Source organism: Toxorhynchites rutilus, chromosome 1 (genome assembly GCF_029784135.1).
Source record: "Toxorhynchites rutilus septentrionalis strain SRP chromosome 1, ASM2978413v1, whole genome shotgun sequence".
NCBI lineage: Eukaryota > Metazoa > Arthropoda > Insecta > Diptera > Culicidae > Toxorhynchites > Toxorhynchites rutilus.
In genome coordinates, this window is record NC_073744.1 from 61,005,599 (window position 1) to 61,021,164 (window position 15,566).

The following is a 15,566-nucleotide window of genomic DNA, read 5'->3' on the forward strand; positions in this document are numbered from 1 at the left end:
CACTTGTATTCTGAATTCCGATCGAGTCATAATTTCCCGAACGGATCGCAATATTACATTCTGCAATTCATTCGACTCAAATCCAATCGATTTGTGCAAATGTGACGAACTTGCCACGCAATTCTATATATACGACATCGAACTTCGTTTTCCATATATGTGAATTGAAAATTGTAATGGATTTTCGGGTGGAATGAACACGCAACGAAAATTATAAACGAAATTTAGCTTTACCAGGAGGTTTTCGTAGCCACATTGCTTGCGCGTTCGATTTCTAAGCGATCGATCGTGAGTTCAAAACTTAGGGCCTTCAGTTGACCATCTTTGTGTTGTTATAGAACAACTACGTCCACGCAACAATCATCAGCGATGGAGATCGATTCACGGTCGAAGTCCTGACCTCTCTTCATCCATATTGAGGCGCTGCTTGCAACTGCTCTGTTCTGCATGAAACATCGGGCTGTTGTGCTATTAATTAATTAATTATTAATGATCATTTCAACTGTCTCCGCTATCCGGTGCAACTGGACAATGTAAGAACAGAAAGAATACTCTTACAGCTAAATGGCTACTGTGTGTGATGTACAATTCATAGAAACGATAAAATCACGTGATATGTAGGGTTAGTGGGGGGGTGATTTTGACATACGAAGTGATTTGGACACCCCTTGATTGAGCGAGAGATAAAAAGTATACTGTTTAGTTTTGAGAACCAACATGTGATCCACAAATAGTTGGAGTAGATCCGTCTCTTTCGGTCGCATGATAATGATCGCGCTAACGCAGTCATAGATTTAGGGATTATCGGAGAATTTTTGTGATCTCTTCTTTCGCAATATAGTTGTGTTGAATTCTGCCGGTCGTCACACAAGTCAGTCGAAGAAAGTATCTGTTCGAGTTTAGTCATCCAGTTTAAATGAACACGGAATAAATTGGTCGTGAATTTTACGGAAGTTTTTAACTTCAAAGGAGTTGAAGTTTAATTTCTAAAATTCGTCCGAATCCGAGTATAGCGGCAAAAACATTGGTCCTTCGAACCGGATCTCCGGATTATAGATAACGGATCGGATATTCGGACGAATTATCTGTGGACAATAAGTCGTATAGAACGCTATTGTGTTCTATTGATCGGACAACAAAACTAATTGTTCGCGGACATTGTGAAAAGTGAATTTTTCCATACAAATTCGGTGAAATTAAAAGTTGATTAAAAGGAGAAATTTATCCACTATTGCTGGAGTGAACAGCGAATGCTGCTGCTGGGGATCATTTGGAGCAAATACCTGGAGGAGGACTTAGCTATTCGAGAGTTTGGAAGGCAGATGAAATTGCATAAAAGAATACTCAGAGAAGTACTGCATGAAGAAAGGGAGGTGGTTTGTTGCATGTGACCGACCGTGGTGTTGAAATAAAATGAAAATAAATAAATAAATGCATGCGAGTTTTATTTCTGGCAAGTAGCAGAGGTTGTATTATTGTATTCCATTCTTCAAAAAATCGTTGAATTGTTGAATATTTTCCGCTGTTTATTCATACCATTGCTCGTCATTGTCTATCGGAAGTGTCGCGTGAGGTCGCGTGGGTGGAACGTTTGGGTTGATCTGTCAATTTATTATTGAAAAGTGATTAATTTCACTTTTCCGGTGCAGTGCAGTGAGAAGTGAAAATGAGTGCCAACTTGAGGTCATTACTGAAGAAGGAGCGTCAATTGCGGGATAGTGTGAATCTAATCAGATTATTCTTGGAAAACTACAGCTCAGAAAGAGATAATCGACAAATCAGTGTGCGACTTCAGAAGCTGGAGGAAGTAGGAAAGGATTTTCTAGAGACCCGAGCAAAAATCGAGATGCTGTTGGAGGATGAGTCAACGAAGTGCGGTGAAGAAGAGACTGCAGAGGCTGAACGCGAGAAGGAGAACTTCAGAGTGTTACAGGAGTTTGACGATGAGTTTTGCAACCTCAAGGCAGAACTGCTTGAGTTACAGATGAGAAAACGGCAAACATTTTCAAACGATGATGACTGTCCTCAAACAAGGCAATCAGGTGGATCCTTTTCCAAGGTCAAGCTTCCTGAAATAAATCTACCGGTGTTTAGTGGAAAGATCCGTGAGTGGGTAACATTCAGGGACACGTTTCGCAGTCTCATACACAACAACACGCAGTTAACACCAATGGATCGATTCACATATCTTCGTTCTTCAGTCTCTGGAGATGCCCTTCAGAAAATAAGCTCCATTGAGCAGACAGCAGCTAACTATGAAGTAGCATGGGAGGCATTGGAGAAAATCTATGAGAATAAGAAACTTATAGTCAAGGCGCATTTGGATTCTTTATTCTCGTTGGATGTATTGAAACGGGAAAGCTATGAGGGATTAAACCATCTCATTAGCGAGTTCGAAAGAAATATACAGATGCTAGAAAAAATAGGTCAGAAAACCGCAGAATGGAGCACCATTTTGGCATACATGGTAGGCTCAAGACTGGACACAGTGACGTTACGTCACTGGGAAACACATCATAATTCTAAGGATGTCCCGTCATACAACAATATACTTGAGTTTCTGCGTAATCACTGTGCAGTATTACAGGCTGTAGCGTCATCAAAACCTAGTAATCCAGATTTCCGTCAACCGAAACTATCAGTGTGTCACACCACGTATGGAAAAGGTGTTCGATGTCCATTCTGTAACGATTCTTGGCATTCTGCTTTTAAATGTGCTAAATTCCAGAAAATGAAAATTTCTGAGCGAATCGAAGCAGTAGCGAAATACAAACTGTGCCGTAATTGCCTTCACCCGGGACATTTCTCAAGGACCTGCGAGAAAGGATTGTGCCACCACTGCCAGCAGCGCCACCATTCCATGTTACACGTAGGACAGGTAAGATCCCCAGTTCCCTCACCTCAAGTAAGACCCGCGACAATAGACCAACATTTTCGACAACCAAAATTCACACGCTCGAATCAGATTCAACAAAATCAACCGTCGACCAACAATACACCTGTTACGTCTGTCACCTCGCATAGCACACCCACACAACCCACTACAGGTCTGGTCACTGTAAGTCAAACCTACACCACTTTACCCGTTACACCCACACACAACATTCTCTTATCAACGGCGATTGTTAAAGTGACAGATTCTTGCGGAAATTTCAAGTTAGCACGAGCACTACTGGACTCTGGATCCCAGCATTGCCTCATGACTTCCACATTTTTTGAAAGTTTGCGGTTCAAGAAAACTCCATCCTATCTAGTTGTCCAAGGTATAGGATCTAGTCGGTTCATGTCAACTACAGCAGTCAGTGCGGAAGTAGCAGCCAGAACGAAAACCATATCGCTATATTCTACGAACATGCACTTTTATGTGCTGCCAAGGCTAACTGTGTCGCTGCCAACTTCTAGCTTCAATCCATCGATCCTCAAACTTCCTGAGTCAACGCTATTAGCTGATCCGTTATTTTATGAATCCAGTCCAATTGATATCATTATCGGAGCAGAGTATTATTTTGAGCTGTTACGTGAGGGACAACAGAAGGCAACGTCAGAGGGACCTGCAATGCAGAACACGTTATTTGGATGGGTTCTTGCTGGCAAAATTCCTGAGAATACGTGCGGTCCATCAATGTCGATGGTCCATGTTAGTGTTTCAATGGACATCCAAGAGCAACTGACTAAATTCTGGGAATTGGAAACGTGTAGATCGAAAACCACTTACTCTCTCGAAGAGACAGCATGTGAGGAGTTCTTTGAAAAAACGACAGTACGAGATGAAACCGGGAGATTCATAGTGACGTTACCTAAGAAAAAAATGTTGATTAATCAGCTCGGAAATTCAAAAGATGTTGCAGTCAAACGTTTTATGGGACTGGAGAAAAGATTCTCGATGAATGCAGAACTCAAGAAACTGTATACAGAATTCATTCACGAATATTTAGCACTCGAACACATGAAACCTATCAGCGAGGATGAAAAGGAAGAGACAGGCTTCTACCTTCCACATCATGCCGTTTTGAAACCGCATAGTACCACAACAAAGTTACGTGTTGTTTTCGATGCCTCCTGTAAAACTAGTACAGGAGTATCGTTGAATGATGCACTAATGGTCGGTCCAGTTGTCCAAGAGGATTTGTTGGACATCATTCTGCGTTTTCGGGTCCATAAATGTGCTATAGTCGCTGATATAGCGAAGATGTATCGCATGATAGGTATCCACACGGAAGATCAGCGACTACAGCGAATACTGTGGAGAGATTCACCGATAGAACCAATCCGTACGTTTGAATTAGCTACAGTTACGTATGGTACGGCTTCGGCTCCATATTTGGCAACGAAGTGCCTACAGAAATTGGCAGATGATGAAGTAAATAAATATCCAACAGCGGCAAGGGTGTTAAAGCAAGACTTCTACATAGATGATTTGCTGACCGGAACGGACAACTTCGAAGATGGCGTAAAATTAGTGAAGGAACTGATAGAATTATTGGAATCAGGTGGATTCTCTTTGCGCAAATGGAATTCTAATTGCGAGGCGATCCTGAAGAGCGTACCTCGTCATCTACGTGACGATCGAACCATTTTAGATTTGGATTCAGCTCATTCATCAGTAAAAACGTTGGGCTTGATTTGGGAGCCCCGAACAGATACCTTCCGTTTCAGCACACCTGCATGGACTTCATCGACTATCACGAAGCGAACGATACTAGCTGATATCTCACGACTGTTTGACCCATTGGGGGTAGTTGGTCCGGTCATCATCCAAGCGAAGATATTCCTTCAGGAACTGTGGAAACAAGAATACGGCTGGGATGACAAACTGAGCGTCGATATTGAACAATATTGGATCGAATTTAGAAGAAATCTCGCAGCAATCGACGGAATATCGGTGCCTCGTTGGGTTGGAATCGGCAACCATGCGAACGTAGTGCAGTTTCATGGATTCTGCGACGCTTCGGAGAAAGCGTATGGAGCTTGTATTTTTGTGCGAACAGTTTATGGAGACGGACAAGTGAATGTGCAGCTATTAACGTCAAAATCCAGGGTGGCTCCTCTAGAGAATTTAAAAACAAATAAAAGAAAACAGTCGACTCCACGTCTTGAACTATCATCGGCGTTATTATTGTCGCATCTGTACGACAAAGTTATAACCAGTCTTCGAATCAAACCACAATCCTACTTTTGGACGGATTCTACGATAGTGAGATGCTGGCTTGCGTCGCCACCTTCAAGATGGAAGGAATTTGTTGCAAATCGAGTCTCCGAAATTCAGCATCTTACAAGAGACGGGATATGGCAGCATATAGCAGGAGTAGAAAATCCTGCCGACATAATCTCGAGAGGAATGATCCCGGCGCAACTCCATTATCAGACGCTGTGGTTCCGTGGTCCTTCCTGGCTAATATTCGATGAATCCCACTGGCCAAAGGGTGGTCAAATCCACGAAGAAGAACTAGATCAAACAATTATGGAGAAGAAAAGTGCTGTCATTGCTATTCTGCAATCAACCCCGCCGAGCGAAATATTCAGCTTGAAATCAGCGCTGCCGAATTTAATTCGTATCGTAGCAATCATCTATCGTTTCCGTTACAATGCTCAAAAGGTTAATCACGTCAGTCGTCGAACAGGAGCAATTACGTATTACGAATATGAAGAAGCTTTACACAAGGTAGTTCGGCTCTCACAACAGGAGAGTTTTCCGCAAGAAATGGCAGACCTGTCAAATGGTCGTCAGTTGCAACCTTCCTCCCGAATCATTTCACTGAATCCAGTTTTAATGAATGGATTAATTTGTGTTGGCGGCCGGCTTAGTCATGCAAACATTACAAACAGCCGCAAGCATCCGTACGTGATAGATCATCGTCATCCATTGGCTGAGATAATACTTACACACTACCATCGCAAGCTGTGTCATGCGGGACAGCAAATATTAGTTTCGGCAGTAAGAGAGCGTTTCTGGCCCGTGAACGCACGGAATCTAGCACGGAAGGTGATTCACAATTGTGTGGCATGCTTTAGAGCAAAACCAAGAATACACGAACAACTAATGGCGGACCTTCCACCAGAAAGAGTGACCCCATGCTCACCGTTCCAAAGAGTTGGGGTAGACTATTGTGGCCCGTTTTATGTGGCTTATCCAAATCGTCGAAGTCGTCCTGTGAAGAGCTTCGTAGCAGTGTATGTATGCCTGGTCGTGAAGGCAGTACACCTTGAGCTTGTGGCGGATTTAACCACACAGGCTTTTCTGGCGTCTCTAAGAAGATTTGTATCGCGACGTGGAAGACCTAGTCTAATAATGTGCGATAATGCCACCAATTTTGTGGGTGCGAAGCGGGAACTGCAAGAGCTCCGTAAATTATTCAATGACCAGCAGTTCCAGGAAACAGTAATGAAGGATGCCGTAGAAAAGGAGATAGAATTCAAATTCATCCCAGCACGTTCCCCAAATTTTGGTGGACTGTGGGAATCAACTGTGAAATCCTTCAAAACTTTATTTAAACGCACGATAGGAACACATATTTTGAAGTACGACGAAATGGTGACGATATTAGCACAAATTGAAGGAATCCTCAATTCGCGTCCGCTCACCCCTTTGAGCAATGATCCAGATGATTTTGAGGCCCTGACCCCTGGGCACTTCCTGATACACAGACCTCTAACCGCAATATCAGAACCAGGATTACAAGGTATTATGGAGAATCGTTTGTCCGCATGGCAAAAAGTTCAGCGTTATGTTCAAAGCATGTGGATAAAATGGTCAGAACAGTACTTGTCCAACCTCCACAATCGTACTAAATGGACAAGGTAGAAGGACAACATTGCAGTTGGAACAATGGTGGTCCTAAAGGAGGACAACACTCCTCCATTAAAGTGGCATCTAGGACGAGTGACTGAAATTCACGCTGGACCGGATGGTAACGTACGCGTTGTAACAGTGCGAACAAAGTACGGCAGTTTTCGTAGGGCAATCTCGAAAATTTGCATATTGCCTATTCGGGATAATACAGTTTCGGGCGATGGGGAGAACTAGGGCTCCCCCAAGGGCGGAGGTCGAGGTCGGCCTCCGCATTTCAGTTAAGTTATGTACCTTATAATTTTTCAAAAAGCTTATCCGTATTTTTTTTTCTCAGTCTATCTCAATCGCAAGCCAATCTTGGCGAATTCGTATTTGAAACCAGTTCCAGAAAACTGAGGTAATCTGTGTTGTTTCGGTGTTGGTTGCATGTTGTGTTGCATGAAGCAAGCAAACAGTTGTGCTAGTGCATCTAGCTACGTCCAGTTCGTCCATTAACATCGGCGTATAACGCCAGCGCATTTGTGCGCCCGATCAAAACAGAAACTAAGTGCAGCTATTTTGACATTTTGAGGTACCCGTGACGGCACTAGAGGTGAAGAGCGCTATTCATTCTCCAAACGTAACAGTTTGATCGTCGTCAAGCATGGCCAGCTAGTTTCGGCGATCATCTCGTCAACAACGTTTATGCCGTCATTTTCAACATCCACCATCGAACAGTCATCATATGCTGCCTTTCGTTAACCCTGAGGGAACATCAGTGGTGCCAGACGGCATCAGCGGAGGTCATTGTGGCCTCCGCAGTCCAGGCAAGTCGTTTTCTATTAAATAAATACAGAATAAAAAAGCCGTTCTTATTTTATCTGATAGCGACACAGCAGCAACGCATAAGCAACACAAGCGGAATGCAATGAGCATCCGTCACAGTCACGAAAATAAAGTCAGCATTATTAGAAGATCAAAAGCAGTCCTGGTGTCAAGGAATTCCAACAACGTAAATAATCGGTCCAGTTGAAGCAACATTCAGAAACAACAGCAGTATCACAGATCGCAACAGAAACAGCAGTAACAGAATCAACAACCGTAGTAGCAGCAATACAGTCGCCAACAAATCAGCTGATTTGAAACAAAGGAACAGAGTTCAAGGTCAACGCAATTCCAGGGACAATAGCGAGAAATACCAGAAGCAGTCACCACAGGAATACAGCAACGCCAGACACAACAATCCAGACATAATAGAACCAGACACAGCAATCGTAGCAGTCTCACTTCACAGTCAAAACAAACCGAATTGTATAACGGTATCTAGCGTAGAAAAAAAAAGAATTGAAATCGAAGGCATTTCAAGGCGGCCGGCATATGATTGAGCGAGAGATAAAAAGTATACTGTTTAGTTTTGAGAACCAACATGTGATCCACAAATAGTTGGAGTAGATCCGTCTCTTTCGGTCGCATGATAATGATCGCGCTAACGCAGTCATAGATTTAGGGATTATCGGAGAATTTTTGTGATCTCTTCTTTCGCAATATAGTTGTGTTGAATTCTGCCGGTCGTCACACAAGTCAGTCGAAGAAAGTATCTGTTCGAGTTTAGTCATCCAGTTTAAATGAACACGGAATAAATTGGTCGTGAATTTTACGGAAGTTTTTAACTTCAAAGGAGTTGAAGTTTAATTTCCAAAATTCGTCCGAATCCGAGTATAGCGGCAAAAACACCCCTTTTATCTTGAAAAGTACGGCTCAACTTGGATTTCTTGATAATGTCCATTTATTGTTGAACCATATGGTACCTAAGGTAAAAAAATAAGAAAATGTAAGTTTTTCGATTTTACGTTTTTTTCCGCTGATTGAAGTTGATAAAATGGGATAAAAAATAGCTTTACCGAATCAATCAATGTGTTCTATGTAACTGAATACTATGGATATAGTTTTACGGGAATGTTGTGCACTTTATAGAAAAAATAGTTCAGATATGGTTAGGGCTTGTCTTCTAAGTAATAATTTACATCCAAATTTTAATAATTTAAAATAGTTTTTGAATCTGCTAATCTGATAAAGAACAAATTGCTCCACAAACACGACTGGATTATGTTGACGGTTGTTTTGCGTGAAAGCAAGTGTAGCCGTTTAGTATAAATTATACACAGAATTATGCACAACACAACACTTTCTTACGTGTAACACGTAACACCTACATGCACTGGATTAAAACTTAAATCTAGGGTTAAAAAGTAAAATTATAACTGTTATACACATAACGTAATAGAATTTTTGAGTATCTCTGATTACTACACTACCACAATGGTAATAGTGAGAACATAGATAACACATATGAAAACGAAATACTTAGATAGGCATGCAGGAACAGACTGAAACGAAACATTATTAATATACACCAACAAAATTACCGGCCGAGCTAGTAGCCAACCGAACTTGAACAAACATAGACGATTAAAATTTTATATCATTTCTATTACTAAATAAATTACGCAGTTTATTTAATGTACAAAAGGGAAGTTCTATAAGAACTGTGGAACTAGTTATACTATGCTGTTTACAGTAATAGATGAAAGAAAGTGGAACTAAAAGGAAAAAGTCGTTGTGCGATATAATTGAAGCGTGCAATTCCTGGATTGTGGATTTCTGCTTTCTCCCAGCCAACGAAACTAGGAGAACGTCTACAGCAAGGTTTTCACATTTCATAGCATGATTCGAACGGATTTCAGGATGCAAAAATAGTATTTGATTGAATGTTGAAATCCGATAGAGTTTCAAATCAATCTTTCTCGAATTCTTGCTTTCGTGGATGAGAATGGTATTTTTCCTGAGGGACAATTTGGTTCCCGTAAGGGAAGGTCCACCATTCATTAATTTACTAGAGTTTCAAATATTATACATCAGGATGAGTCGATATCCAAGACGACAGCAATGGCACCCTTGCATATTGAAAAGGCCTTCGACAATGTGCCACACATAGTGGCTGTATCTCATCAAGATAATTAGAAATTACCGGTGTGCCCAAGGAAGTCTGACATGCCATCAGATTTTTAGGTCTAACGTTGAGAAAATTACCACAGAATATAATATTGATTGACAGAAACTCAAAATTTTGTCTGGAGAATTAGAGAGTCATCGTTTATCCAGCAATTGAATACAAATCGTTTATCCTACAATTGAATATGCGATTACTGTCTGCAAGGGATGTGCCCGGACACACCGACTTAAACTCCAACATATTCAACATAAATTTCTCAAATTCATTCTGAACTTGCCCCCTAGACGAGAACAACGGGGATTCACGAAAGTGCCTACCTGGAAACCCGAGATGAGAACTTTCAGAAATGCATCCAGACATTTGGAGAGAGGTGCTTCTATTCCGATCGTGAAATTGACCGCAATCTGTCCGTTGTACAGTAAGATAATAAGTTTAAATTATGGTTATGTTATGTAGGTAGTTTATTTATGTTTGGAGTATGTTATGGAGTAACCCCCATCAGCTACCTAGCTATGAAAGCCGGTGCCAACTAATGGCTCTTGACACGTTGCACGTGCGAAGAGATGTGAACTGCGCCTTATTTGTATATGATGTGCTATTAGCTAGGACAGAATGCCCAGTTATTCTGGAGAACATCAACCTTCTGGTTCAACCTCGAACTTTACGTGACCACGCTTTCCTCCGAGTTCCTTTTCGTCGTACCAATCATGGATACAACTCAGCCATATTGGGTCTTCAACGTCTGTTCAACAGAGTAGCTTCTGACTTCGACTTCCACTACTCAAGGAATGCGGTTCGGCAAAAATTTTTTGAACAAATACGTAGTTTTCATTCTGGGGCGAAATTCCGCCTGTTGAAATGTATTATACAGGGTTTTCCATTTCGGGCTTCCGAAAGTATACAGCCCTGCGCTGACAACCGTTTGACATAGCTGTCAACCAAAGCGTCATATCGTTAGTTGAATGTCTGCCATTTTACAATATGGATCGTTTTAGCATCGCACAACGTGTTAATTTTGTTAAATTATACTATAAAAATAATGAAAAACCGGCAAATGTTTTTCGAGCATTACGGACGGATTTTGGTCGTCATGGACGGCCTACAGAGCACACAATCGCTAATGTAGTGCGTAAATTCGAACAAACTGGATCCGTAGCGGATATTGTGAAACCTGTGCATCATCGTAATGTGCGTTTGGCCGAAAATATTGCTGCTGTTGCTGCCAGTGTGGAAGATGACCCGAATGTTTCGATTCCACGGCGTGCTCAGCAATTGGGCTTATCAAACACATCATTGTGGCGAATTTTGCATTTGGACTTGCACCTACATCCATATAAAGTCCAACTGGTACAAAAATTAGAGCGTGGTGACCATGGAATGCGTCGGCATACGCGCATACGTCGATTGGGTGAACGAACAACAGCAGCAAAATGCTGAATTTTCGCATCGAATTTTCTTCAGCGATGAGACACATTTCGAGCTCGGTGGCTATGTGAACACCCAAAATTTCCGTATATGGGGCTAAGAAAATCCACACGTGATTGTTGAGAGGCCATTACATCCGCCAAAAGTCACTGTTTGGTGCGCATTATGGTCTGGTGGAGTCATCGGGCCGTATTTCTTTGAAAATGAGGACGGCGAGACGGTAACTGTGAATGGTGAGTGCTATGGCCGCATGTTAACCGATTTTTTTTGCCACAAATTGAAGATATGAATACGGATGACATGTGCTTTCAGCAGGACGGCGCCACGTGCCACACAACACGACCGAACATGGCCATATTGCGAACGAAATTTGAGGGACGCATAATTTCGCGTTTTGGTGATGCCAATTGGACGTCCAGGTCATGCGATTTGAACCCGCTAGACTTTTTTGTGGGGTTATGCGAAGGACCGTGTCTATGCCCACTCTGCGCAAACTCTTGAATATTTGAAAGACAACATTCGTGAAGTTATGACCGAGATACCGCCCCATATGTGCCGAAAAGTCATCGAAAATTACCTGTTCCGGATCAAGGTGTGCGAGGAAGCTCTAGGTGGACATTTGAATGATGTTGTATTTCACACAATATGGCATAAACCAAACTTTAATTTGAAATAAAAGTTTCATCGAAATTCGAATTCTAAGTGTGTTTTATTTCAATTTACTTTCGGAATTTAAAGTTGGAAAACCCTGTATAATATGTTTAACATTCAAAATCATAAAAAATCCAATCATACAAAACAAGCTTTTTTACTCAATTTTTATCTAGACTTAAGACGCATAGCAATAGCTGATCGCTTAATATATTAGGAACTCTGAATATGAAATAAATACAACAACAAGAATTTTGACAACTAGGCTGATTTTTTAGAAGATCAATTCCCTGTACTTGACAGAATGGATAACTATTTTTTCCATTGCAGCCAGTAGTCTCGTAACGCAATGATGGTCCCTGTTTCTGTTTAAAGATCTATCCAATTACACACATACGAAACATGAAGCCTAATTAATGTTTATTGTTTTCACTTCCCGCTCAGTTGAATGTTATATATTCCTCCACCGTTGAGCTGCACTTTCTGCCGGGGTAACGATACTCGAACGATAAAATGGAGGGTACTTTTTTTACGAGCGCACGCTAATTGTACCAACCCTCGCGCGAATGTTGGCGTAATGGAACGCGCGACCTGGAACCGAAGCTGCCATTTTGGAACGACAGAGCGGCATCGTCTTTTATGTGCATTCACAGAACATGGATACCAAGCGACTATGGACCGCGGCAGGCATGCGGCTGATTACCGTTGCTTTGGGTTGAGCAGTGCATTATTTTAGGAAATTGCTATAGTAAACAGCAATTTGATGTAGCAGAAATCGTTTTTCGCTACCAACCATAACTGCACTTTTTTTATAACTGGCCACGATTAAACCGAAGGGAATCTCGACGAGATTGGTAACAATGTTGCTGGCGTTCCACACTCCCGTACCATCTGCCCATTTCCCACTTCAAGCGATATGGCAGAGATCGTGAAAGAGCACTTTGATGCAAATTATGGCCTCATGAATAATGTAAATCATCACCCAAGAGAGAGAGAGAAATGCAGTCCATCGTCCCTATCGCCCCTATTGCGCGCGCGGATGCAGTTTGTCTACCAAACACCAAGCTGCTACTGCAGCCGCGGGGTCGCTGGCATGGTTTCTGTTGCTGCTCACTCCCCCTCCCAGCTGCTCGAGTGGAGCGAAAATCTAGCGCAAAATTATTTACTGAGCGTGAATATTTTATAATGTGATAATTGGTACTTGTGATTGATTGCCTACCGATCGAAAAGTGGTTACCGATGGAGAAAGTTGATGAATTGCCAGTAAGCGATTTTGTTTCGGAGACCGATAGTTTGTAGTTTCAAGTGGTCTATGATTTCGGGCAAATGCATAGCAAGTTTATGTATCTTACAATGGTTCCTGTTGAATCTGCAGAGCGAGCACCAAATGTGCTATTCAGAGTTAATAATTTCGCCCTAGCAGACCGTTATCGGGGATCAGATAATATGAAAAATCCTACAAATTCAATGGTTAATTCTAATAAATGTATTGGGTTTAATTCGCGATTAGTCAGGATTCGTCTTGGGTTGAGTTTGAAAAATTCTTTAAAGTGTTTTTCCAATTTGAAATCTGTATCTGCGTTATGACCAGTCCGTTTCCTTATCTCTCATTTTACTTACCGGTTTAGTTTAGTGGTATAAAATAAAATCGTTCGTATAATTAGCAGAAATAGAACTCGTTCAGCTTGAAACATTGTGAGGGAACGAGGTGGAACCATTGTAATATTATTTATATTTCATTAAAAAGTTAGATAAAAATTAGAGCAAAAGTGGGTCTCAAAGTAATATCTCACCATAAAACCTCCCCATGCCAAATTTGGTTTCGTTTGCGTCAAAACTCCCCGAGTAATCCGGAAATTTGTGTTTCATTTTTATGGCAGCCCCCCCTTAGAGAGGGGGAGGAGTGTCTTACTACCTTAGAAACATTTATTGCATCCTAAAACCTCCACATGCCAAATTTGGTTCCGTTGGCTTGATTAACTCCTAAGTAATGCAGAAATTTGTGTCATAATGTTTCATTTGTATGGCAGCAGCACCCCCCCCCCCCTTACAAAGATGGGAGGAGTGTCTAACCATCACAAAAACATTTATTGCATCCCAAAACCTCCACATGCCAAATTTGGTTCCGTTGGCTTGATTAACTCCTAAGTAATGCAGAAATTTGTGTCATAATGTTTCATTTGTATGGCAGCACACCCCCCCCCCCCTTACAAAGATGGGAGGAGTGTCTAACCATCATAAAAACATTTATTTATTGCATCCCAAAACCTCCACATGCCAAATTTGGTTCCGTTGGCTTGATTAACTCCTAAGTAATGCAGAAATTTGTGTCATAATGTTTCATTTGTATGGCAGCACCCCCCCCCCCCTTACAAAGATGGGAGGAGTGTCTAACCATCATAAAAAAATTATTGCATCCCAAAACCTTCACATGCCAAATTTGGTTTCGTTTGCTTGATTATTTTCCGAGTAATGCAGAAATTTATGTTTCATTTGTATGGCAGTTCCCCCTTAGAGAGGGGGGAGGGGTCTCGAACTACTCGCTTACTGGCAATTCATCATAAGAACCTTCCCCGTCCCCAAAAAACCCTACATACCAATTTTCATGTCGATCGGTTCAGTAGTTTCCGAGTCCATAAGAATCAGACAGACAGACAGACAGACAGAAATACATTTATATATATATATATATATATATATATATATATATATATATAGATTAAAATAAAAATTAATTTAATTTTTTTTAGTGTTTGATTATTTGTTGAAAATTTTTTTTTTATTATTTGATGAAAATTTGATTATTTATTGAAAAAAAAATTTAAAATATTGATCGATACACCTTAATAAGATGTACTTTCAGTATTTTTTCATATTTCTAGAAAAGCCGTAGGAACACATTGATATATGCATTAGAGTAGTACTGAATCTCTAAATCAAAAAAAAAAAAAAAATCAAAATTTCAATATTTTTTCAGTACTTAAATTTTTGATGAAATTTTTTTTTTGATAATTTTTCTTGATACACCGTAGTAAGATTCACATTCAGTATTTTTTCAAATTTTTATCTCGAAGCTTTTGAGGATGGCGTGAAATAAACGAAAAAGTACGTTTTTCACTATAGATGTTAATATGTATATTATGTTAAACCACATAGTGGTTCAACAAAATCGCCAAAATTTCTTATTTAATATCCCATACAATATTTGCCATACAGTTGGTGATTTAGTTTGGGGGCACTTTTTACTTCCTTACCCGGCCGGGCCCTTTGACCCCCTTTCTGTTTACCGATTGATCTGAAATCTGGAACACACCTTTATCTCTGCAATCATTATAAAACTGCGTATTTCATGATCTTGAAAATCCAAGATAAACAAAATGGCGGATCAAATGTTTTCTCAAAACCTCAATATGGGCTTTCCAAAACCCCATCAACATGGGTATTAAATGAAAGGGGTTGACTAGTAGAACACAGTTATTCACGAAAAAATGAAATTCCAAGATGGCTTCCACTACAAAATGGCGGAATACGTTTTTTTTTCAAAACCTCATTAGACTCATTAACGAGCGTCATCTATAGACGACATCTGCGCAACGACCTGTGTGTACGAGCGTCGACATTAGGGTGATATTGCACATCGATCACACCAGCGCGCTATGCATACTTTTCGGCGCAGTGCTCCGTTCAGCACTCCGGTGGAGCACACTG

At 40.9% G+C, this 15,566-nt stretch overlaps 1 protein-coding gene across 1 annotated transcript in view; it reads left to right on the forward strand.

Annotated features, from left to right (window-relative positions):
• The first annotated feature begins 1,666 nt into the window (after positions 1-1,666).
• LOC129781626 (uncharacterized) overlaps positions 1,667-15,566 on the forward strand; it is a 29,186-nt gene continuing 15,286 nt past the window's right edge. Inside the window, exons 1-2 of the mRNA XM_055789261.1 lie at positions 1,667-6,680; positions 7,799-8,080. Coding sequence (XP_055645236.1) covers positions 1,667-6,680; positions 7,799-8,080 — 5,296 coding nt within the window. The remainder of the gene's footprint in view (positions 6,681-7,798; positions 8,081-15,566) is intronic.